Source organism: Mizuhopecten yessoensis, unplaced genomic scaffold (genome assembly GCF_002113885.1).
Source record: "Mizuhopecten yessoensis strain PY_sf001 unplaced genomic scaffold, ASM211388v2 scaffold716175, whole genome shotgun sequence".
Taxonomy (NCBI): domain Eukaryota; kingdom Metazoa; phylum Mollusca; class Bivalvia; order Pectinida; family Pectinidae; genus Mizuhopecten; species Mizuhopecten yessoensis.
In genome coordinates, this window is record NW_018479985.1 from 95,088 (window position 1) to 123,044 (window position 27,957).

A 27,957-nucleotide genomic window follows, 5' to 3' on the forward strand; every position below is an offset into this window, starting at 1 on the left:
ACCTGGTAGGACAAAGTATCTGTAGAACTGAGAAAATAACCTGGTAGGACAAAGTATCTGTAAAACTGAGAAAATAACCTGGTGGGGTAAAAGTATCTGTAGAACTGAGAAAATAACCTGATAGGACAAAGTATCTGTAGACCTGAGAAAAATAACCTGATATAGGACAAAGTATCTTTAGAACTGAGAACATAACCTGATAGGACAAAGTATCTGTAGACCTGAGAAAAATAACCTGATAGGACAAAGTATCTGTAGAACTGAGAAAATAACCTGGTAGGACAAAGTATCTGTATAACTGAGAATATAACCTGGTGGGGTAAAGTATCTGTAGAACTGAGAAAATAACCTGATAGGACAAAGTATCTGTAGACCTGAGAAAAATAACCTGATAGGACAAAGTATCTGTAGAACTGAGAAAAATAACCTGATAGGACAAAGTATCTGTAGAACTGAGAAAAATAACCTGATAGGACAAAGTATCTGTTGTACATAGAAAACAATTCTTGTCGGGCAAATATTTGTAAAACATAGAAAAACAGTAGGGCAAGTATCTATTGTCCATAGAACAAAACACCTGATAGGGCAGGTTCTGTAGAACATAAAATACTAGAAGTGCAAGTATCTATAGTACATAAAAAAAAACTAGTAGCAAGAATCTACGGTTCATACAAAAAATCTGGTATAGCAAGTATCTGTAGCAAGTACACACAAAAAATAGGTATAGTGTTATCGGTCTCCTGCTTTAGTAGTAAGGCTGACTCAGAAATTGGCTCATGTGTATGGATTTCTGTGGGAGTCTGTAAGATACACAGAAGCAGTAATAGCACCACCACGACCAGTTCTCCGTGCCTTTAGCAGCCCTACCACCATCAGTAATACTAGGTAGCCCCAGTACACAGAAAAACTACAGTACTACCACACACAACTTACAATTTTCCTTTTTTATGTTTGTCACTAGAGGGAGACACTGTTTTATTGGATACGGACATCGGACACGGTATTTGTAGTTTGTCACTGTGATTGGTGCAGCAGTGGTACCAGGACAGTAGTCACATACGACAGTCGTGTTCTCTCCGCACTGACAATGCTGGCACTGCTCTGAAACAGTCAACATTCTACCACTTTTAGGTAAAACAACACAGACTTTGTCACAGGAAAACACTGTTTGGAGACTTTTCGTGAAAACTTTTGTGTAAAAATTGAAAAAAGTGTAATGTTTTGGAGAACTTGTTAAACTTTCTAACTTAGATGAGTTATTTCTGGACTGTGAAGAAAAGAAGTTTTGAAGTAAAATTTGAGCAGTGTGAGTACCTACCATTGACCTTAGGTTTATGAAGCTGACTGATTGGCAGAAGGGTGTTTGTATTACCCTACAGACACAGGAGGAAGTAGACAGCATACAGACCAGGGATTATATATAGGACTCCAACATATACCTACCAATTGTGGATACTCAAAAGGATACCATGAGGGTAAGTTTTGTCGTGGTAACCCGACCTTGTGAGACATCGTTTCCTAGGTAACTCCACTTCCTTTCCTCCATCATTCTTTGTAATTTTAGTCTTTCACTTGTCATGGTCCTTCCTTCTGTACATATGCTTTTAACCTGGATTCAAGGGATCGTTAATTCTGAAAAACCTGAGCTTTAGAAAGTAATGGCATCAATGGAAAAGTGAAAGTTTTAATTTATTGTTAAGTTTCTTTCTAATCTGTACAGAGCATGAACCAACGATAACACAGGTTTTTATCCTGCTTGATTAGAAAAGATTTTTTCTTAAATAACTTTATACACTTATGAGATGTTTCTCAAATTTTGAGCCGTTTTGGTCTTTTTTATATTTTTTTGAAACGGCAGAGGGATATATGATTCTTTTGAAAACGTATTTTATCAAATTAAATGCACAAAAAAATCAATCTGAAGTCTGTTATCAAATATCAAAGTATTTTATTTCAACATCAGTACAGCAACTATAAGTCTTCAAAAAATGTAACATTTAGACTTGTCTGGGAAAAAATCCCATGACATGATATACAGTCGAACTTCGTTATCTCGAAGTTGACGGGGTCATGGAAAAACTTTGAGGTATCCAAGTATTCGAGTTATGCGGGTTCATAAATTTGGTATGAAATTTGCTGTTTGGACATAGCACTAGCAGTTGTTGATTTTATTCATAGCCAATGATGGTAATCAATCGATGAATGATATATACGTAATCAATATAAAAAATACAGGTATGTTATTTCACAATAAACACGCTTACAAAAATATAGTAAGTTATTTCCGAAAAACGTACTTTTGTTTAACGCTATCAAAACGGTTGGACCACATTGTGAATTTGTTATTAAATATGGGCGAGCCTAGTTATTAAATGGTTGTTTTTGGCTAGTCTAGATCTTGGCAAAGTTTTTCCAAGTCTACATTTGTATTTGCAAGCCCATCAAGTTTTACTTCTGAAGTGTTACATTTAAAAATCGAACTATCCCGCTGTCTCCTACCTGGTACTATACAATGCGGAAATGAAAGTATGCAAGTCTAAAACAAATCACTGTGATGGAGCGTACGTGTAGTTGAATCTGTAAATGAAAACACAAACAAAACGATTAATTAAAGCCAAATGTGACACCTGACATCTCCTCAACTCGATGTAATCAACGACAATTAGCATATTGTTCTTTAGACTTCAGACTCTCGATCGACTTTCAAAGCCATACGGTATATACTAGCTCCTGTAAAAACATGAACCGGGAAGCTGTGGCCTAGGTTGTGATTTTAACTGTGGAATTCTTTTATGCATGACCACGCTTTGTGACCAATTTTCCGGTTTGTACTGTCGTCTGTTTGGGTGTACATACAGAATACTGTTGATCAACATTGATGAAGTTTGATTTTTATTATGAACAACATGGTTTTGACAGTCCACACAGTCTGAAGCTTTATCGTAAATTTCATGCTTGTCTACTCACGAAAGATGTTCATAAACACGGAATTGCAAGATGTCATACTTTTGTGTTTTATTTGTATCAAAGAATTAATAAGTGACAATATGAAATTCGAACACTGTGCAGTAGACGATGTTTTGATGTTGGATTTACGCTATCGAAACCAATATCTTACTTTGAGGTATCCAAGTTTTTCAACTTTTCAGGGTTCAAATTATCAGAATTGTATTTGATAAGATAAAGAAGAGGTTTGGCTGGGACCGGAGAAATACTTCGAGATAAACGTTAAAAGAGTTTGAGATAACGAGGTTCGACTGTATCTATTATATCATCAAAAGATTTTAAAGTAATACAGTAAAAGTAAAACTTTAATATGTTCCTTTTAATGACACTTGTTTCAATATAATCTTTGTTTCTGTGTGGCTCCCTGTGTTTCATTTGTAACCATTTGTAACCAATGTTTACACTTCCATTTTATCTAAAAGTTCATTGCATGTCACCCTCATTATACNTTTCACGGGGCAAAATTAGGTTTTTAAAGAGGAGACATCATCAGAGAAATAGAAGTTATCAAAAATAGTGTCAAGCAAGCTAACCTCAATTATTTTCCTACAATAATTGTAAATTAGTGAAACAGTTGTATGTTGTTACAGGGGAAGGAATTTCTTCAAATGAGGCTTATTGAAATATATCGCAAGAAATAATCACTCAGATAATTTTGTTAAAGACATCAATTTTTAAATAGGCATGAAAATCTAATTTTCTATTTTGGACTTGAAAAGCGCATTAATTAAAAACTGTATGCATACATATGTGTATACATACATATATTAGTTATATCAGAATTTTGTGGTAGCCATATTTAAGGATGTACACCTCTGAGAAGTCAAAAAATTCCTGTATTAAACTTTTTTTCTTATGTTGATTTTTGGAAAAAGGAGATAATGGCATAGTAGAAAATGCAAAAAAAAATATATGTTCGTGTGTTCGTTTTTGTGCTATGATCGGTCAAAGATACCAATTTAACACAATAGGTGATTTTAGGTGAATTTTCGGGTTTTGACCATTTGCAGAACAAATTCATACAATTTCTTCCAAGTGTGTTATCAGATATGTATGAATGTTTGTAGAATTGATAAAAATATTATTTTCTTTTAAATTATGGAAGTAAAATTTCTTAATCTTATTCATTTTACTCAGAAATGCGATTTTAGTTACCCCTACCCCTTATTTTTTAATGAAAAATGCACATTTTTTCACCATTTTTTGCAGATTAAACGCTTGATATAAAAAAATCCTGTATTAAACTTTTTTTGGTATTCAATAAATCAAAAGAAAACGTGTTTCTCTTTCTAAAACAGCCACAAAAATGGGGGGTCGGTGTGCTTCTTTTTTTGTCCCATTATTATTTGTGTTATTTTTCACTTTTTTCGGGGTCAAAATTCAAAAGTGCTTCAGTTACCCTAATATGTAAAAAAAAATACCAATAATATATAACTTTCCACTTTTTTGCATATTATTTTAGTCATATTGAACATTATAAAGTTGTAAAGCAAAATTGAACCTGCTACATTTAAAAATGGTGACACAATGACAATTTAAGTGATCAATCTAGTGTTAAAAAAGGTGAAATTTTGCCCTTTGTGAAGCGCAAGAAATTCACATAAATACACTTTTTCAAAATGGCCGCCAAATTGGTCTTTTTTTTTCAAATTCTTGTAAAAAATGTTCTACACACAACAGACATCTAGTTTTTTGACATGATTTTCAGATATGTGTTTGCTACTAAACCTATCATAATTTGATAAATATTACAAAAACCTGTTACACCAGATCAAAACGAGACTTGAACGTGATTGAAACCTCAGAAGAGTACATCCTTAAGAACTTTTTTCTCAGTTTAAAAGTAGTAAAATATGATAAACTCAAACTATAAAATAACTGTTTTAACTACTTTATGATCTCTGTAGCACTAAACCAAAGTACATGTAAACTGAAAATTGATCATGATGAGAGTGCTGTGATTAAGCATCTGTTTAGTGCTCCAAATGTAATGAAAATAATTCTCATATTAATTACTTATTTCAGGTTTTACATAATTTTGTATAACATTTAATTATCATACATGCATTGTGATATTTCTCTGTCATTGGAAAATGTTTATATTTTTTGGTGGTTTCATATTTTCTCAAATCTGCTAATGTAAAAGTCAGTGTAAAGAAATGTCTAGAAAAACTCCATAAAGAGAATCCTGAAGTGACTTCTGTTAACACTTTTGTCTAAACAGGACACCACAGTGTCACCTGTCTAAACAGAACACCACAGTGTCACCTGTCTAAACAGAACACCACAGTGTCACCTGTCTAAATAGAACACCACAGTGTCACCTGTCTAAACAGAACACCACAGTGTTACCTGCCTAAACAGAACACCACAGTGTCACCTGTCTAAACAGAACACCACAGTGTCACCTGCCTAAACAGAACACCACAGTGTCACCTTTCTAAACAGAACACCAGTGTCACCTGTCTAAACAGAGCACCACAGTGGCACCTGTCTAAACAGAACACCACAGTGTCACCTGTCTACACAGAACACCTCAGTGACACCTGTCTAAACAGAACACCTCAGTGACACCTGTCTGAACAGAACACCACAGTGTCACCTGTCTAAACAAAACAGCACAGTGGTACCTGTCTAATCTTAACACCTCAGTGACACCTGTCTAAACAGAACACCTGTCTACACAGAATACCTCAGTGACACCTGTCTGAACAGAAAACCTCTCGGTGACACCTGTCTAAACAGACCGCCTCAGTGACACCTGTCTAAACAGAACACCACAGTGACACCTGTCAAAACTCCACTCCACAGTTAAACCTGTATAAATTAAGCATCAAAGGGGGAATTAGTTCAGTCACATTTTAGGTCACACAGGTTCATTTACATAAAATTGTGTCCAGTAGTCTGGTGTAGAGAGGCCTAAGACACCACAATGTCACTTTACATAGAAATATGAAAAGTGGGACCAAGTTATTGGTCTGGTGTAGAGAGGCCTTGAGACACCATAATGTCACTTTACATAGAAATGTGAAAAATGGGACCAAGTTAATGGTCTGGTGTAGAGAGGCCTAAGACACCACAATGTCACTTTACATAGAAATATGAAAAGTGGGACCAAGTTAATGGTCTGGTGTAGAGAGGCCTTGAGACACCACAATGTCACTTTACATAGAAATTTGTACAGTAGGACCAAGTTAATGGTCTGGTGTAGAAAGGCCTAAGACACCACAATGTCACTTTACATAGAAATGTGTACAGTAGGACCAAGTTAATGGTCTGGTGTAGAGAGGCCTAAGACACCACAATGTCACTATACATAGAAATGTGAAAACTGGGATCTATCTGAAGGTCTGTTTTATGCAGGATTAGGTTGATACAGTTTATATAGAAATTTATAAATTGAGACCAAATCAGAGGTCTGATTTGTACATATTTTCAAATTACATAAGGATTGAGCAGCACTTTTTCAGTGTCCATGTGTTATAAATACAAATCAGTTATATATCCCATGAAGCTATTCCATGATGTCCTGGGGCTTCATGGTAAATATGTATGTAACATTGAAAAATGCTGTTCAATACATATAATTGCATTCTATTTTTCTTCAGTTATTATTGATCTACAGACAGGTATTCCCTTATATTTTCGGAACTGAAGTGTCTGTGTCATGAATGCAAAGTAGATTTCTGGAACAGCTGTGCATCACCAAAATGTTTGCTTCCTACAGTTTTCACACGTTTTTTGAGGTGGGAGGAGAAGCTTCAAAATGATGCTGATCAAATTGCATCATAAACGTCAAATAGTCCTATGAACGCAGTTTCTTTGGATATTGCTTAAAGAGGAACTTGCAGTCAAAATGTAAATTTAGATGGCTGCTTTACATAAAAATGTATACGTGGGATGAAACTAAAGCTCCAGTGTATATACAGGTGTCCAGATTACAAAGAGTGACATATGTATACAGTGGGACCTTGTTGAAGGTCTGGTTAAAGCGAGGTTTTAGATTTCTCATTGTCATTTACATTGAAATATATATAATGGGACATAATTGAGGTCTGGTCTGTACTCTTACAAACACAGGGTTTTGAGGTCTGGTCTGTACTCCTACAAACACAGGGTTTTGAGGTCTGGCCTGTACTCTTACAAACACAGGGTTTTGAGGTCTGGCCTGTACTCTTACAAACACAGGGTTTTCAGGTCTGGTCTGTACTCCTACAAACACAGGGTTTTGAGGTCTGGTCTGTACTCTTACAAACACAGGGTTTTGAAGTCTGGTATGTACTCTTACAAACACAGGGTTTTGAAGTCTGGTCTGTACTCCTACAAATACAGGGTTTTGAAGTCTGGTATGTACCCTACAAACACAGGGTTTTGNAAAAGTGGGACCTATCTGAAGGTCTGTTTTATGCAGGATTAGGTTTATACAGTTTATATAGAAATTTATAAATTGAGACCAAATCAGAGGTCTGATTTGTACATATTTTCAAATTACATAAGGATTGAGCAGCACTTTTTCAGTGTATACAGTGGGACCTTGTTGAAGGTCTGGTTATAGCGAGGTTTTAGATTTCTCATTGTCATTTATATTGAAATATATATAATGGGACATAATTGAGGTCTGGTCTGTAGTCTTACAAACACAGGGTTTTGAGGTCTGGTCTGTACTCTAACAAACACAAGGTTTTGAAGTCTGGTCTGTACTCCTACAAACACAGGGTTTTGAGGTCTGGTCTGTACTCTTACAAACACAGGGTTTTGAGGTCTGGTCTGTACTCTTACAAACACAGGGTTTTGAGGTCTGGTCTGTACTCTTACAAACACAGGGTTTTGAAGTCTGGTCTGTACTCTACAAACACAGGGTTTTGAGGTCTGGTCTGTACTCCTTCAAACACAGGGTTTTGAAGTCTGGTCTGTACTCCTACAAACACAGGGTTTTGAAGTCTGGTCTGTACTCCTACAAACACAGGGTTTTGAAGTCTGGTTTGTACTCCTACAAACAGGGTTTACAGCTTTAAGACCAGCTACACTCTGCGACTATAAAATCTATCTTTATGTAACAGCAGTCCTGTCACTGAAGATCTGCTGACTCAAAATCAGTGTTGATCATGCTGATCAGATTGTTCATAAAAATGACTGGAGAATGAATTAAATGTGGACGTATCTGGGATAGTTTTTACAGCGTACTCATCTTGGAGCTGCCAGGATAAGATGAGTGATGGAAATTAGTTGATGATTATGATGCATTGCCTAGTAATGAACGTCTGGTTGAGTGATAAATCCTGATCGTCAGGTTAGTCCCCTCGTCCAGCAGATGATTAGGGACACTAAACTGACCATATTATGGTCCTCAGACCTGATGGGTCCTATCTGTTCCAATTCAGCCAGAATACCAAACCAATCTTTAGGGGGAAATTTGAACAAATGACTTTAGAAGTTTATTAATGATTGCAACTAACTCTCATAGGTTTATTAACACAAGTGACAATCATATATAGATGTAAAGTTTATCAACAGAAGAGCTATTATATAATATAGCTGTAAAGTTTATCAACAGAAGAGCTATTATATGATATAGCTCTCAGGTTTTTCCACAGAAGAGCTATTATATAATGTAGCTCTCAGGTTTATCAATAGTAGACCTATTATATGATATAGCTCTCAGGTTTATCAACAGTAGACCTATTATATAATATAGCTCTCAGGTTTATCAACAGTAGAGCTATTATACAATATAGCTCTCAGGTTTATCAATAGTAGAGCTATTATACGATATAGCTCTCAGGTTTATCAACAGAAGAGCTATTATATAATGTAGCTCTCAGGTTTATCAACAGTAGACCTATTATACAATATAGCTCTCAGGTTTATCAACAGAAGAGCTTTTATATAATGTAGCTCTCAGGTTTATCAATAGTAGAGCTATTATATGATATAGCTCTCAGGTTTATCAATAGTAGAGCTATTATACAATATAGCTCTCAGGTTTATCAACAGAAGAGCTATTATATAATACAGCTCTCAGGTTTATCAACAGTAGAACTATTTTATAATATAGCTCTCAGGTTTATCAACAGTAGAGCTATTATATGATATAGCTCTCAGGTTTTTCCACAGAAGAGCTATTATATGATATAGCTCTCAGGTTTATCAATAGTAGAGCTATTATACAATATAGCTCTCAGGTTTATCAACAGAAGAGCTATTATATAATACAGCTCTCAGGTTTATCAACAGTAGACCTATTTTATAATATAGCTCTCAGGTTTATCAACAGTAGAGCTATTATATGATATAGCTCTCAGGTTTATCCACAGAAGAGCTATTATATAATATAGCTGTCAGGTTTTTCCACAGAAAAGCTATTATATAATATAGCTGTCAGGTTTTTCCACAGGAGAGCTATTATATAATATAGCTGTCAGGTTTTTCCACAGAAGAGCTATTATATAATATAGCTGTCAGGTTTAATATCAACAAAAATAACAATTATATGTATCAATAATTAAAAGACTCAGTTTTAGCGGCTGAATTTTCACTACTACATAGTATAGTGTTCTGTCTATGTAGAGTGTTAATACAAACCTGAAGGGTAACATTGGTCACAGATTTGAAATGTAAATAGATTGTCAATACAAACCCTGAAATGTAACTTTCTGATTAGGATTTGATTCAAACCTGAACCTTAACATTGGTTTGAATTTGATAAAGTGACATTAATTTTGTTCCAAAATGATAAGTTGGCCTTATTTATTGGGTTATCTATCTATTTAGGTGGGTTTTTTAGTAGGGCTTATGATGTTTTTTCTTTTGTTTCGGTGTCCCCTCATTTCCTGCCATTGTCTTTTTATACATTTATGGGTTCAAATTATGTCTGTGATTATTGTGATTTTGATGTTTTTAATATTTTATCTGTGTGTGTTGACAGTACAGTTATTTTGTCCATATGTGTTGGTATATTTTTGTCTGTTTACTGAAAACCACGGAAGTACTATATGGAAATGATCGATAAAATTTTGTCTACACCCAATATTCTGGTCTAAAAGGTAAGATACCTCCTAACGTCATTGTACCCAAATCGGGACACTTTTTAGATAAATATCAATGTTTTTTATACCATATATTATCGGTTCCAAAACCGTTTGTTCATTTTTCATAAATAGATACTATATCCACTTTTCATTTCTATTACAAGTTGATATTTCAGGCCAATGGTTTTATAAATAAAATGTGAAATAACATCAGGGTTACATAGGCCCTTGAACCAGCATTTACCCTGAAAGGGACACTTCGGTATTTTGGCTAATATTCGGGGATAAACGATCAATATCGGCAAGAAAAAAAGACATATTTCAAATAGTTAAGAGTCAAACAGGGTTATGATTAATTTCTTCTCCAAACTAGCATTAGTTTTGATGAAATAGACTTTTGAAAATGACACCCAAATAAATAGCTTTGCACGCCACGTAAATCGGGACAGTTTTGTTCTGGTCAATATTCTGACCGTTAAATTGTCCATGTAACGATAATCAGCAGACAATAAAGCTTACATACAGTTAAATTAATTGTCATAAAATGATTATGAAATGAAAACTGTATATATAAAAGTACTTCCTTGCATTGAATGACAGTTTCTTGGGCCGTTTTCCCATATAAGTGACCCGTTTTGGGTACTGTCCGGATTTGGATACAGTGACGGTAGTGGCTGTATTAGCCTGTTACTATGCTTAATTGAGGCAGTTGGATTTCGGATGCTACACAGATTTTTTTTTAGAATGGTAATTCTCAAGAAGCAGTGAAGAGATTTGACAGCCTTCAGGTGTAATGATTTAGACAGTCTTCAGGACTGCTGTAATTTAGACAGCCTACAGGACTGATGTAATTAAGACAGCCTTCAGGACTGATGTAAGTTAGACAGTCTTCAGGACTGATGTAATTTAGACAGTCTTCAGGACTGATGTAAGTTAGACAGCCTTCAGGACTGATGTAATTAAGACAGTCTTCAGGACTGATGTAATTAAAACAGCCTTCAGGACTGATGTCATTTAGACAGCCTTCAGCACTGATGTCATTTAGACAGCCTTTAGGACTGATGTAATTAAGACAGCCTTCAGGACTGATGTCATTTAGACAGCCTTTAGGACTGATGTAATTTAGACAGCCTTCAGGACTGATGTAATTTAGACAGTATTGCAAAGATCAATCCATCTGAAATGACAAAAAAAAAAAATGAAATGGAAAGTGAAAGTTTCACAGCAGTAACCAACTTGTCAATTTGTCTTACCCGACATGTTACTTTGTTAGCCCTACAATTTACTGACTTAACAAAGAATGGTGATGCTGAATTACCTATTGGATATGATTTATTCATGAGAGAAAGTAATGAAATAGGAAAATTGTCCATGAGAGAAAGTAATGAAATAGGAAAGTTGTCTTACCTTTAAATTTAAAAATACTGATTGATGATAAGCAGGAATGTGCATCTTGGTTCCTAAAGTTGAAGATAAATGGAGTTGATTGGGTTGAGTTTTATATCCCAGACATCGGAGAGTTGATCCGAGCAGTCACAGGTCCATATATAAACACAATTTATTCCCCAAATATCTATAGATTACCATTTTAAACTGTAATGGATCAATACATTCTGAGATAAAACCTGTTTTTAAATGAGGATTTACAGGAATTGTAGAACCCAGCTTGTGCCGTATAAGGTTATGAAGTCATCTGTTCTACTTTATAAGCTGTGCAGTTTTATTGTTACGCAAAAGTTAAAGTCTAGCCTCAGAGAAAAGATAAAGTACGAAATTTTGATTAAATTGCTGTTAATGGTGAAAATGCACATTATTTAATTGTTATATATCAATCAATCTCTTTAAGTGGAATACCTTTATTGTTATATACTGTATTACAGTTATTTTATTATCGATATATATATATTTTTAAAGTCGGTATAGTGAAAGGAAATTCTATTACAAGAGAATTCTTCTATGAAAATTGCTATCATTGCTAGTATTATGCATGCTCGTTTGTGTACCCCTCTGCCCTTTCCCATTGGCTACATTGGTTAAGTCTTCACCTGGCCGAGTTGTCCACTGTCAGTAGTATTCCTAGTGACTTTTATGCATTTCAGATTGGATGTGGAACATGAATTAGTCTATTATTAATGTGGCTGCTAACATGGCTAGAAATTAAATATCACCAGAAAGTACCATCATGCAACATTGATCAACACTTTGTACTGCTATGTGTGTATTTTGAATTTGTTTCAATTATATTATGGATTCCATAACATAATTATATTCACAGGTGGGAACATCACACGTAGCTTCCATTCTTTTTTGTCTAAATTTCGCCTTAATTTCAGAAGTGCAGCTTGTTCAAAATTATGAATGGGGAGTCCCATCTGTGCACATAACCTTAATCCATAGAAGTTCGATGCTAAAAATAAGACACAACTCCTGATTTTGCGAAATTTGCAAAACTTAACCAACGTATATTTTTCAACGGATCTCTTTGACACTTGGCATACATTATCATCATGATATGAAATTGTGTCTCCCTAAAAAGAATTTTGATTCAACAATTTTCGCAATAGATATTGCCCTTTGTTCATTTCAGTATTTGATTTTTTGTCCTAAACCTATGTTGGATCATTTTCAAGGTCATTTATAAGTGGCCCACATTGTCTTCTTGTTTATCTGTACACGCCAAAAAATCAGACACTTTATTCAGAACACCAAAAACACTAGACTATATACGGATCACCTAGAAGAGAAGACACAAGGCCTAAGGGAACCGTTTACTGATCTCCTAGTGGAGACAAGAGGTCAAAGGAGATGACAGCATTGGATGTAGAGTCTAAATCCATTATGTTCTTCTCGCCTGTCCAGTAGTCCTACTCCACACTGCCAATAGTCTCCGGAGGGAAATAAAACACCTGTATGTGTCTCCTTCATGGTTTAATCTCTCCTGTTTATGGTAGCTCCTGTTGGAAGGGAAGAGTAATCTTTTATTTAACGGTCATTCTACGGGGTCCTTTATGATCACACTGGGAAATATGGAACAAAAATAGAAAACAAATGGGTCTTTAGTTATGATGTGGGCTTAAATTGAGAAGGGTAAGCCTGATTATTATTCAAGAGGGGTTGCAGCTTAATATAGCTCTGCAAGCAAGATGGTCATTGATTTCGTTTATTGAGTTATGCCCATTAGAATCTTGTTCATAGGGCTCACCTACATTAGTAGCCCAAGGGACTGTGTGTATATGTGCATATATATACTAGAACACTTAATGATGTGGACAGTGTGGAGAAAATGAAGTCAAATTAGGACTAACTATACATTACATAAAACATACATTAAAATATCAAGAAAGACTATTCATATCAATATCATTAATGCCCTTAACACATTTTGTAGCTGTAATTACGCTGTTATCAATAAATGCATTCTTATATACCATTCACAAATACCATTTACACCATATTTCTTAAAATAGAACTCTTTGGTGAAGGAGATAACGTACGTTGTATCACCCAGTGTAATAAGAGTATTAGCTTTCTTGGGGGGATTTTTTTAAGGCATAACTGACGATTGTTTAATTAGGAATTTGAAATCATTGTGAATTTCATTGTGATGTGTGTTAGTCTATCAATCAACACTTTATTCCTGTTCGTAATTTTGCCTTGTATAAGAGTAATGAAGTTGATCTAATTTTGTTGAGAAAAGCCTGGTTGCTTTTTGCCGTAACTGGAAGAAGCTATGATACTAAGTGCTAAGAGTGCCTCTGATTGCTTAGCATGGGAGATGTCTGTGTACCAATATAGTTTGGAAGACTTGGAGGCGTGAGAACCAATCCACACCAGGGAAGTAAGGGCGAGAAATATTGGAAACACTTTTTCTGGTTTCTGAACTTTATCAGTAACTTTCCAATTTTAGAACTTGCAGAAGTGCAAAGAATGACTATAATAGAGGTATAGTTTTAGGGTGATTACCTCTGGTATTGACGTTTGCGAGTCTGTAACTTTGGCCTGTTGAGGTGTCCAGGGTGCCGTTTCACGACGCGTACGTAAAGTAACGGGTACCCGTAAATATTTACGTGCACGTAACTAAGTGCACGTAAGTTACGTAGGGGGTGTTTCACGAAACCGTACGTAACTTTTCACATTTACGTACGGGTTTACGTGCACGTAAATTATACCGGAAGTGAATAATCCAACATGATGTGATGATCCTTAGGTTTAAAGCGGTTACAATCTTAACCATTCAATGATTTCTTTAGACTTAACATACGGCGATTCTCATTGGAATATTTCCATTTATGAGGTGGCCAGAACTTTCAGAAGTGGAACTCTCTAGTGTCATAGTTAAACTAATTAGAGCCCCGTAGAACCCGAGGCAGCACATGAGAGCCCGGTACAGCTGGATAGAAGTATTTGAACCGCCCGGGCCTTCTCTTTTGATGTCATGTCATACATGTAGCAACTGTGTATTTCTTTTTTACATATTTTAACAATATGAATGTAATGATGAAGAAACAAATCATATTCTGCAAATCCATACTTGTGAACTCTCCCAATATGGATGGAGATTCCCGATTTTGAACCCTGAAATTCAGCATTTTCAACTATTCCTATTTTCTATTATGTGATGATTTCATCTGGAAGAACAACTCAAAAGATGCCACTTATTAGTTATCTAGTTATAGGTAAAAAAAAGATATATATATACATAACAATATTATGCCAATTTAGAATTAGAAATATAACAACTGTCAAGTACATGTACAGCTAATATCGCACATGTGACAGTACCACGGAATTGAATTTTAAGTCCGTCACAGTACTTGTATTGTTGGGACTATCTGATCGCCAGTTCAACTAAATATTAATAAGTACATTGTTTTGTAAAACTCTGATACAACTAAATATTGTTGTATTTTTAGGCATGGAAATATTAATTGTGAGGATTTTTATCATTTCACAAACCCGATGATTTCCAATTCGTATAATTATAGAGGGCACAATAAAACACTGGGCAAATATTACATGTAACTGAAAGTTTACAAACAAAAATAAGCTATTGGATTTGGAGATGCCGCGGACTCTTGGGGTGAACCGGAATCAGTAGTCAAACATAAGCCAATTAATTGTGTAGGTATTGTTATTATAAGGATGCAACACAGTAAAAGTCTATCATCTTAAAAAACCAACAAAGATTGACAGACTTGCGACGTGTTGTAATAGAAGCACCACAACAATATCACAGCGACAAGATAGCGGATAGTTAAACGTTAAGTTACCTTCAAACATAACTTCCGTCGACTTAAACTTTCTTGCCGTTGCTTTCCCTTTCAACTACTGAATCATTGCATAATCTACATGTACAAACTATTACTCGGAGATGAGGGGTTGTCTAGATCTCAGTGGTAGGGATCAGGTCGGTTGGGGGACAGTTTCACAAAGCGGTACTCGTCGAATGACAATTATATCGGGATCAAATTGTTATAAAACAACAATTTTCTAACATATTTTCATATTTTTTCAATTACAAAAATATTTGCAACAGGTGCGCCAAGGTTTGGAAATGTGAACTCTGGAATCCAAAGAAAGGACGGACGAAATGACACAACAGTTCGAGATTTTTTGGGCAGATTATGATCAATTTCTTACTCTTTATATACGTTAGTGACGCGTCATAAGCCTTTCAAGATACGTCATTTCTCCATTGCATCTATCAACATTTTTTCAATAAATTTCATGAATTTGTTTGACATCCGATTTTTATACTTAACGTCCTGCCAGAAAATTACACGTTGTTCTTGCTAGTAGTATTTACATGTACATAATTCTCTAAGGTTCTGTTATTGAGATACCAGTTTTCGTCTCCGTATCAAATTTACTGTTGGCGTCTTTCTAATAGGACACAATGGCCAATTAACTCATTATGATTTAAAAACTAAGAAATGGGTGATAACATTAACCTAATTAACGAAAGCTTTGGATAATTCTGCAGATGTACGCAAAATGTCTTTAAAATGGATCAAACAACGAAGCCAGGGGAAATTATTGGTGGAAAGCCCCCCAGTAAAATAACATACAACCCAATGGGATAATGACGTAACGTTGAAGACTTACATGTACGGCACGTCATTGCATACAACATCTTTCATACATTTCTACACATTTTTCTTTAAATCATCTTAAAGATAATCGGCAATGTTATAAAAACAAAATTTGATACACCGTGAAATAGAATTTCCCACATTTTTATTTCATATTAATTTTATACTTGTTCTTAAAATCAGAGACTTATACGTCTCTGTTAAAATGGATAGCAAATTTGCAGAAATTCATTTTTTCTGATATAATCAGGTTAAACATGAAAAACGACCTGCATAGCATAATTATTAAGCTAAATTTTATATCATATCTTCAAAATCAGCTAACGAAATAATATTGCAGTATTTTGAAATAAATATCATCGTTTATGAAATTAAAATTTCGTTTAATTTCATCACAAAACTCATCATTAAAAATCATGAAATATATCTAGAAATGCATGGAATATATAGCCGTCGCTGTTACCATCCAAGTAAAATATTGGGAAAATACTGTACTTTTGGCCCCTACTTGTGTTTTGTTGGTTTAGACACACTCATCCCCTATGTAATGCCCACTGGAGTTTATTTATTTAACACGACACAATACGGCAGTCATTTGTTTCCTTTTATGACGTCTGAACGTAAACTTACGTGTGGTTTACGGCAGGGATTTGTTTGCGTAAGTTACGTGAGGTTTTGGGGGTAACTTACGGGGACCCGTAACTTATTTACGTGCACTCGTAACTTACGTGTGCGTCGTGAAACGGACCAAAAAACTTACGTACGGGTTACGGGGACCCGTAACTTATTTACGTGCACTCGTAACTTACGTGCGCGTCGTGAAACGGACCAAAAAACTTACGTACGGGTTACGGGGACCCGTAACTTATTTACGTGCACTCGTAACTTACGTGCGCGTCGTGAAACGGACCAAAAAACTTACGTACGGTTTACGGGTACCCGTAACTTTACGTACGCGTCGTGAAACGGCACCCAGACTGACAGTGTTTCACTGCGGATACTTCTTATTGACAACCAATTGGTTTTTTATGTGTTTCTTAGATAAAGGTTTCCAAAATAGTTACTGATTTATTTCAAGCTGGAAATGTTAAGAATGATTCATTTGACACCATCAATTCTATATGATGACACCTTACACCAGGTGTAGCTCTTATTTACCCGTCAGTTACTGCCGTTTACCTGAGAGATACCTAGAGAGCCGATGTGATCAATAGATCTGGCTTAAAATTTTACATCTGTCAACTACAATAGGGAAATCTCATATGAACAGTTAATGAATTATTTACCGTTCCAATGTTGGTTAATGGCTTCAACATGTAAACCCTTTATGATCAGCATGTTAGGTAAGTTCATAGTATATCTCATGTCCCAGAGGGTTGGGAGGGAAAGGAAATTCTGACTGGAAGGATTTCCTAGCAGGTTGGGAGGAAAAGGAAATTCTGACTGGAGGAATTTCCCAGCAGGTTGGGAGGAAAAGGAAATTCTGACTGGAGGGATTTCCCAGCAGGTTGGGATCAGGGAAGTGGATTCTGGCTGGTGGTTTATCCTACATGGTTTGAAGGGGGAGAAGTGGATTCTGATTGGAGATATGCTCTAGGTGGTAACAAGGGGAGGTGGTTGAAGATGTTTCATACTTGGGGGTGTCTGTAGAAGGAAGGGGGTTGTGAAACCTCATGTTTCTGTCAGTAAGTATATTGTTTGTATGCATAAGATACTGCCTGACATTACCTGTGTGTATTTATAGGCTAGTGTTTACACATAATGTAACTGTGCAAGATGTACCACGTAAGGTAAGCTGACAGGAGGTGAAAGGATGGATGGATAGAGGAGAAGACAGATGAATAAAGGAATAGAGAAAGAACAGAGAGTTTGAAAGTTATAGAGGACATTGAGAAGATGTGGATGTCAATAAGAAAGATGAGAGATTAGTCTAGAACACTAGCTGTTGGTCAGTAAAGAATACAGGGATACAGAAGTAAAATAGGTCAGGTCATTTTGGCACACAGTTAGATAGGTAGGTACAAAGGTGAGGAGGGAGGGCACAGTTAGATGGGGAGGAACAAAGGAGAGGAGGGAGGGCACGAGGGTAAAGGTGGTTAGACATGAAGCAGGTATGAAGGGTCAGTCACCAGGAAAGAAGTGACATGAGTATTTTACATGGTATGTATAAACAAGTACAGTTCTGTGTAGATCAGGGATACAGAATGACTCAGTAATGAGTGTATAGTAGTATACAGGCTTTTAGCCAAACCTATCATCCCAAGAACTGTAGTGACAATACGAGTGCCCAAAATAATTCCACGAACTGTAGTGACAATACGAGTGCCCAAAATAATTCCACACAAACTGACAAAACGGTGGTTCATCTTGAAATTTGTACATGATTCAAGCAATTTCATCATTGGGGATGTAATATGTACTATTGGATCAAATATAGTTAGAATAATGAAGTTCAAATCCTTATAAAGGCAAGTATAAAATAACAAACACACAAGACTGCCTTCATGGGTTTCTTCAGGCAGACCAATGTTTATTCTAAGCACTAGTATATGTGCTGATAATGATGTGAATTTCATTCAAGGCTAATTTGATGAAATATAAATTAGAGATACGTACATTAATTAGCCGCCAGTAGCTTTACAATCTGTTGATTTCCTGGATAAGCCAAGTCTCTGTTGTTATATTTGTTTTAGATAGGATGATAAATTATAGCATGCATGCAGTTACAATATCCAGATGAAAGTCAGTTATTTTTGGAATGTTTTTTTGTGTATAAATTGTAGTAGAAAAAACTTCCACATTGCTTAACTAATAAACAGAAAAAGTTATTCAAAATTACAGTAATTTAGAATTTTCGATTGACCCCGAGATAACATTTAAGTGTGAGTAAACCACAGGCAGGTTTGTTGTTGTACATTGCTATAACCTTTCCAGTGACGGTGCAGGTTCACTGGGTTTATTGTATCTCATGGCTGCATACATAGGACTTGGCAAGCTTCTTGTTTACAAAGATCAGGTGTGTTTCCATGGATACGTTCAGGTGGGCTATTCTGGTAGTTTTGTGTTTGCACATCCCTTGTCACAATATTTTGAGAACTGCTCTGTAAATAGACAGGATGCCTGTAGCAACACAAGGGAGATAACCACCTCTGATTAACCAGTCTGTCTCTATGTCAGCTTAGTCACCACCAAATCGAATCAATGTTGTCATTGTCTTTAAATTGCAGTTGTTCGAGCTATGAGACATGAACTATCTAAATAACAGAAACATGTATGGTGATATTTATCAATAAAAAACAATTAAAAATTGTACTTCTGTTATTTAGTATCCCAAGAAGAAAAACTGTGTTAGCCTAACCATGCAAGTGCTACAGTACTATTAGTTCAGTAAAATATTGGTGTATTTATATGTTTTAGGAACATTTAGTATGTTATTTTGACAAAACTCCCATGTTCTCAAGTTCTTTTTTATCTGTTCTGCCTTTACAAATAGCTGTTGGATGAACTTCCATCAGGATTGAAATCACTTAAAAATTATATACAAGTAATTCCTAAAAATATAATGGTGTGTTGTGGCCATGTTGCCATGGAAATATGTTTTACTGATTTAATGTTGGAAGATCTCTAAGCTGTTAAACTTTAAGAGAGACAGAGAAAATAAGGCGGACTTGGTAGTAAAACTAAAATACAATTTACTGTGGGAAGGTTCATCATCTGTTAAAAGCAGAGAGACAGAGAAAACAAGGCACAGAGTTTACTTGAAACTAGAAGTAGAACCAAAAATAAACATTGAGAAAGGTGTCTGGAACTGGAGAGATAAGGATACAGGATGAGATTAGAGTAACACAGGAGAAAAAGAGAAAGACAGGAGATAAAGGGAAAACAGATTTTTAGAGATCTACCGGAGACAAAGAGAGAAAACAGATCTACAGATACATAGGAGATATAGAGAAAAAGAAATTTAGAGAGAAAGACAATATATAGAGAAAAAGAAATTTAGAGATATACAGGAGACAGAAACAGAGATCTAGAGATATATAGGAGACACAGAGACAGCAGGAATTTAGAGAGAAAGACAGGAGATATAGAGAAAAAGAAATTTAGAGATATACAGGAGACGGAAACAGATCTAGAGATATATAGGAGACACAGAGAAAACATAAATTTAAACTTAGGAAAAATAAAGAAAAATAGAGATTTTCATCAGGAAAGGTATTGGTAATTAGAGAAACCATATCTAGATTGAAACATAGAAACGCCAGAAATCTAGATATAGGAAAGGAAATATTAGAGAAATCAGAGATCTAGAGGTCCACAGGTGGTATACATGTAGAGAGATCACAGATCTAGAGGTCCACAGGAGGTATACATGTAGAGAAATCAGAGTTCTAGAGGTCCACAGGAGGTATGCATGTAGAGAAATCAGAGATCTAGTGGTCCACAGGAGGTATACATGTAGAGAAATCAGAGATCTAGAGGTCCACAGGAGGTATACATGTAGAGAAATCAGAGATATAGAGGTCCACAGGAGGTATACATATAGAGAAATCAGTGATCTAGAGGTCCACAGGAGGTATACATGTAGAGAAATCAGAGATATAGGGGTCCACAGGAGGTATACATGTAGAGAAATAAGAGTTCTAGTGATCCACAGGAGGTATACATGTAGAGAAATCGTAGATCTAGTGATCCACAGGAGGTATACATGAAGAGAAATCAGAGATATAGAGGTCAACAGGAGGTATACATGTAGAGAAATCAGATCTAGTGGTCCACGGGAGGTATACATGTAGAGAAATCAGAGATCTAATTGTCCACAGGAGGTATACATGTAGAGAAATAAGAGATCTAGTGATCCACAGGAGGTATACATGTAGATAAATCAGAGATATAGAGGTCCACAGGAGGAATACATGTAGAGAAATCAGAGATATAGAGGTCCACAGGAGGAATACATGTAGAGAAATAAGAGATCTAGTGATCCACAGGAGGTATACATGTAGAGAAATCGTAGATCTAGTGATCCACAGGAGGTATACATGTAGAGAAATCGTAGATCTAGTGATCCACAGGAGGTATACATGAAGAGAAATCAGAGATATAGAGGTCAACAGGAGGTATACATGTAGAGAAATCAGAGATCTAATTGTCCACAGGAGGTATACATGTAGAGAAGTCAGAGGTCTAGAGCTCCACAGGAGGTATACATGTAGAGAAATCAAAGAAATAGAGGTCAACAGGAGGTATGCCTGTAGAGAAATCAGAGATCTAGTGGTCCACGGGAGGTATACATGTAGAGAAATCAGAGATATAGAGGTCCACAGGAGGTATACATGTAGAGAAATCGTAGATCTAGTGATCCACAGGAGGTATACATGTAGAGAAATCAGAGATATAGAGGTCCACAGGAGGTATACATGTAGAGAAATAAGAGATCTAGTGATCCACAGGAGGTATACATGTAGAGAAATCAATGATCTAGGTACAGCAAAGAAAGTTTGGGAACAGAGAATAAGAAATTTAGATATACAGAACACATTATAAAAATCAGGTCGGGAGATATACCGGGGACATCGAGAAATCAGAGGTCTATAGATACACAGTCCCCGGGGCCACAGAAAATCAGACATATGGAGAAACACAGGGGACAAAATATAAATCAAAGATTTATTAAATTTAAGTGCAGTGAAGGAAGTATCAATACAGAAATATAAGAGATTTAGAGACGAACAGGTGACATAGAGAAATCAAAGTACAAAGATATCTACATCGGAGATGAGTGACTAGTGTCCCTTTAAGATGTTGTCTATTGTAAAACTGGCATCCTTTTAAGATAATTTAATGCTCAATGTATGACCAGTGTCCCTTTAATATGGTGTCCATTATGTGACTTGCATTTCTTTGAGATGTTAAATGTATGACCAGCGTCCCTTTAAGATGTTGTCGATTGTATGGCTTGTGTATCTTTGAGATATTGTCAATTGTATGACTAGCATCTCTTGAATTCAGGTGTTCAATGTATGACCAGCGTCCCTTTAAGATGTTGTCTGTTCCATGACTAGTATCACTTTAAAGTTGAATAGCTGTTGCTGACATGTTTGGCATCAGTGGCGTTGTTTTGCATTACAACCGTTAATTGAAGTGTGATATTATTGACAAATTTCGTATCAAGATCGTAGCGTGTTTAAGGTGTGTGTGACACGGAGGATAGGTCCTCAGACATTGTATCAGCAGTGTTGATGATGGCGAGTGGATACTACTGGTCACCAGGATGTTTCTATCACCTAATTACTAGTCTGTCCACAGCTTCTTAGTTCCCATTATTCTACACAATGGCCCCACTTACAGGAGATTTGTTGTGACTATTATATTAGCCAAGCAAGCTTTGAGGCTTGACTTAATCAAAACAAAACAAACGAGGGACTGACTTGTCTGTCAATTAACTTAAGGCTCTGTTAGTGTGTAGGTGAGAGTGTTTTTATCATTTATAATACATGCAGTGTGTTAGTAGGAATAGCACTTTGAAGTTTGTCCATTATTTTAATTTTACCTGTATCGGGGTAACCTGTATGAATCTTTATAGAAAATTCACCTGTGTGAATCTTAATAGAAAATGTACTTGTATGAGTCTTTATAGCATTTTTTACCTGTATGAATCTTTATAGAAAATTTACCTGTATGAATCCTAATAGAAAATTTACCTATATGAGTCTTTATAGCATTTTTACCTGCATGAGTCTTTAATGAAAATTTACCTGAATGAATCTTTATAGAATATTTACCTGTATGAGTCTTTATAGAGTATTTACCTGTATGAATTCTTCATAGAAAAATTACACATATACAAGTCTTCATAGACAAATCATCTGTATGAGTCTTTAATATACAAATTACCTGCCTGTATTAGTCATTATTGACAATTTTAAGTTACCTGTATGAGTTGTTTATAGCAAGTTACCTGTGAAAGTCTTGATTAAAATTACCTGTATAAGTCTTTATAAACAAATTACTTGTATGAGTTTTCATAGAAAAATGACTGAAGACATTGGAATTTAGCTGTTCTTTATAGACAGATTGTCTGGTAATTCAAAGATTAGTTATTTATATTGCCCGATAAATTGGACAGTGGGAGCCTTTCATGATAGAACAGCTGTATGTAGCTCTAAAAGTAATAGAGACTATAATTATGAAACTTCAAAAAATAAATAATAAGTTAACTGGCTGCAGCTATCCGCAGTGTTGTGGCCTTGACTCCTGTTACACCCCTGACATGTGACCTAAGCGAAAGCTGTAGATAATCTGACAGAAGACTGCTGATGAGTGGCTGGTTAAATTATTATTGTCAATAATCAGCAAATGGATGAGTTTGTCAATGTCCTCATGTTGACCTGTCCTGTAACTGGGACAGTCAGCCAATCTATATATACAATGTAACGTGTACTCTTGTCTGCTAATTATCAGTACAGCAATTATACAGTCCCAGCATCTACTGTGACCAGACGAGGACAGTAACACTTTACAAAAATGTTTTTTGTAGAGTTTAATACCACTAGATTTGTTGCAACAATCAAAATGTATCAGAAAATATTGATGTTGTAATTTAGATATGTGGCTCCACATTAAACAAATTGTATTGATATGTCAGGTCGTACCATGTAGACAGGGCTAGCGCTAAAATATTTAATATGTAAATATTTGTTAATAATTTGAACAATAACATAAGAGTAACTGTAGAATTAGATCCGCCTGTGGCTATTGTTGTCACACAGGTGTGGTTTGTCATAAGGATAAGCTCCAGTGGCTGGTGATAATGCACAGGGATATAATCGATCATCTCTCCATCCTTTCATTGATGGGTTGCACCAAATACCCTGAAATAATCAATAAGGCGACAATATGTACAAAGTTCATGCTTTGTTGGTGAGGATTGGATTGCTACTGAAGCAGATTTTCACCAAGATGCTCTGATATGAATGTACCTAACTAACATGAATGAAGCTCATACATCATTAGTATATGTCTATATACCCAACACTCGTAACACTTCCCACAGTCAATACAATATACAAAACAATCTAATGATCCTCTTGTTTTTAAATTGATAATGACTTTCAATGTACCTGCAAAGGTCATTACAGTGAGTTTTTATATGAGAATCTACAAAAACAAAGGTCATTACAGTGAGGTTTTTTATGAGAATCTACAATAACAAAGGTCATTGAAGTGAGTTTTTTTATGAGAATCTACTATAACAAAGGTCATTACAGTGAGTTATATGAGAATCTACTATAACAAAGGTCATTACAGTGAGGTTTTTTATGAGAATCTACAATAACAAAGGTCATTACAGTGAGTTTTTTTTATGAGAATCTACAATAACAAAGGTCATTGCAGTGAGTTTTTTTATGAGAATCTACTATAACAAAGGTCATTACAGTGAGTTGTTATATGAGAATCTACTATAACAAAGGTCATTACAGTGAGTTTTTATATGAGAATCTACAATAACAAAGGTCATTACAGTGAGGTTTTATATGAGAATCTACAATAACAAAGGTCATTGCAGTGAGTTTTTATATGAGAATCTACGTGCGTCCGTAAACAATTTACATTTTCGACTTCTTCTCCAAAACCCCCTGAACCAATTTCAATGAAATTTTGCAAAACCTTCCATGGCCAAAGTTCAACCAAATTTGTGAATTATATGATCCCCAGCACCCAGGGGCCTGAGGGGCGGGGCCAAAAATGGTCAAATTGACTAAAATTTCAAAAATCTTCTTCTCAAGATCCATTTATGGTAGAATCAAATACCCTTCATAGATGGAAGGGTCTTAAATTTACCAAAATAGTGAATTTCATGACCCTGGGGTCTCACGTTTCCCCCTGGGGAGGGGGTAAAATTTACTATAGTTTATATAGGGAAATCACATTTTGGACCAACATTTGTTTAATTTCCATTGGAAGTAATTCAATTTGGGTTAGCATTATNATTACATGTAGTTCAAGCTACCTTTGTTACAAAATGATTTCTTTTTCATTTGGCAACATCGATAACACCAGTTTTTACATAACTCAGGTGACCGTTAAGGCTCATGGGCCTCTTGTTTTATGAGACTACAGAGGTCACTGGCAGGACTACAAAGGTCACTGAGGTCAGACTCTACAAAGCTCACTTACTCATGTTAAACTCTATGTGTATGACGTAAAGGCATGTATAAAAGTTCTTTTCATATGATTCTTGATTTTGATTCCTAACATTTATTGATACAAAAATTAAAATCTTCAATAATGTTAAAATTACAGTTCAAAAGACAGGACTCAGTAAATTTGACTTGTTTACTTGTCTTTTGATACCTGAATTTCTGACACGGTGCAAACAAAAGCTAGGAGAATTTTTTTCAGATAAGGTCATGTTATTGACTGCTGCTGTTGTGACATTTTCAATCAGACAAGTGGTGTATATGACAGTTAGGTGAGTCCGCTGTCATCATGTTGACGGTGGAGTCCTGTTCCAGTATCTGTATGTGTAGGGATAAAGCTAGTTCCACCTTTCTCCATGCTGAACACAATCTAGGCTATAGTCGAACTGCCATAATTTGAGTTGGAATCTGCCTAATAAATTGCTGATTCGAACTCACCGGAGACTATCACTGTCTGACTGATTTTTATTTCCGCTTTGATCCAAAGTTATGAAGATGGCAAGATATACTTACAAAGAAATATTGCTCCAGTAAAGCAAATATTATATAGATAATATTAAATTTTTAGTCATTTTGTATGGCTGGAATTGGAGGTCTTATCTCATTAAACAAGATATATGGTACACAGAGATATGTTTGCATCTCCCTATATTCAATGAACAAAGCTAAATGTGATAACCGACTTGCAGACATGGTTCCCATTTCACCAAATTTACAGATGAGGGAACAAGAGTGTAATAAAAAGACAGTCAAACATAATTTATCACCTACACAGGCTATCCTCCTCCCCCTCCTCAACAACTCGATTTCCCCCCATATTTACTCTGTCTTTTCCTCCCTATTCTCTTCCTCTTCAATCCTAGATTGTTCGATATTCTCCAACCTCATATGCTCCCGTCTCTCTCCCACATACACCTGAACTCCTTTCTCCCTCTCCTACCGCCTACTCCTATCATCCTTGCATGTTCTCCTACTCCTATCACTCTCCCATGTTCTCCTACTCCTATCATCCTTCCATGTTCACCTACTCCTATCACTCTCCCATACCTTCTAATCCTTCTACCTCCTCCCATACCCACATAGACTTCCCTCCTATCTTCTTTTCCCCTCCTATACCCACCTAATGCTATCTTCTTCCCAAACTTATCCATTCCTATTCCCTTCCTATATATACCCACCTACTTCAATCCTCTTCCATACCTTTCCACTTATATTTTCTTCCTATACCCACCTATTCCTATTTCACTCCTATACCTCACTTATCCAATCTTCTTCCTATCTTCTTCCCATACCTATCCACTCCTATTGCTGCTGTTGTGACATTTTCAATCAGACAAGTGATATATATGACACTTAGATAAATCTGCTGTCATCATGTTTACATTGGAGTTCACTCCTATACTTAACCTACTCCAATCTTCTTCCTATACCCATCTACTTCTATTTCCCTCCTATATCCACCTATTCCTATTTCACTCCTATACCTAACTACTCCAATCTTCTTCCTATCTCCTTACCATACCTATCCACTTCTTTTTCCCTCCTATACCAACCTACTTCTATTTCCCTCATATACCCATCTACTACTCCTATTTCACTCCTATACCCACCTATTCCTATTTCACTCCTATACCTAACTCCCCAATCTTCTTCCTATCTCCTTACCATACCTATCCACTTCCTTTTCCCTCCTATACCAACCTACTCGTATTTCACTCCTATACCCATCTACTTCTCCTATTTCACTCCTATACCTTACTACTCCGATCTTTTTCCTATCTTCTTCCCATACCTATACATTCCTATTTCAATATTATACTCGCCTACTCATATAGTCCTCACATACCCTCTCAATCTTCCTCTGTCCTTTCCATACTCACCCATTATCCTATATGCTCCCATGCCAGTTCATTCCTCCTTTATATATCAACGCCCCATTCTCACTTCCCACATCTCCATAATTATTATGATGTACTTTATGCAATATAAAAGGTGACAGGAAGAGTCAATATACTTTATTGTACAAGTATTTACAGCTGTGTAGACTACTTAACATTGATAATGTATCTCTAGCCTGTAGATATCTCAGAGAACATATTATAACGATTTACAATTACCAACAGGTGCTTTGTGTCCTCAGACAGGTGAGGGGCAATGCTCAATATATACTTATACATATACATTGTAATTAACAAGCATCTGGACTGCACAAGAGGCTGCACATGCAGTTTCAGATTAGCTCTGTGATCTACTCCATCATAAAGTTCTATTAAAAGACTACAACACTTTTTTCTGACTAATGCTTCTCTGTTTTTTCATGTGACTCATCCATTTTGTGTTGTGCTGCTGTATGGTAAATGTTTTATGCTTTTGAAATTTCTTACAGACCCGTACAGATAATGATATTGGTTTTATTTAAAAGGGTAATTAATACTTACAGCATGATATCTAAGATCACTTGTTAATGACCTCCTTTACATTTCTTACATTTGCGTATGGTTTGGTTGGGTTGTTTGTGTTATACGTCTTATAAAAAGCTATGGTCATTTAACCTTTTCACCACTGTAGACCATAATGGACTCATCCATATCAATGCATGGTAGAGTCTACTGAAGTTACATACGGGTGAAA

General features: G+C 35.8%; 1 protein-coding gene across 2 annotated transcripts in view; it reads left to right on the forward strand.

Annotated features, from left to right (window-relative positions):
• The first annotated feature begins 818 nt into the window (after positions 1 to 818).
• Positions 819 to 27,957, forward strand: part of LOC110441944 — a 50,287-nt gene continuing 23,148 nt past the window's right edge. Inside the window, exon 1 of one of the 2 annotated variants that reach the window (XM_021485266.1) lies at positions 819 to 1,475. In XM_021485266.1, the coding sequence (XP_021340941.1) occupies positions 1,470 to 1,475 (6 nt within the window). In that variant the 5' untranslated portion in view covers positions 819 to 1,469. Of the gene's footprint in view, positions 1,476 to 17,784; positions 17,812 to 27,957 lie in introns of those variants that run through there. The other variant, XM_021485265.1, reaches the window with a different exon arrangement.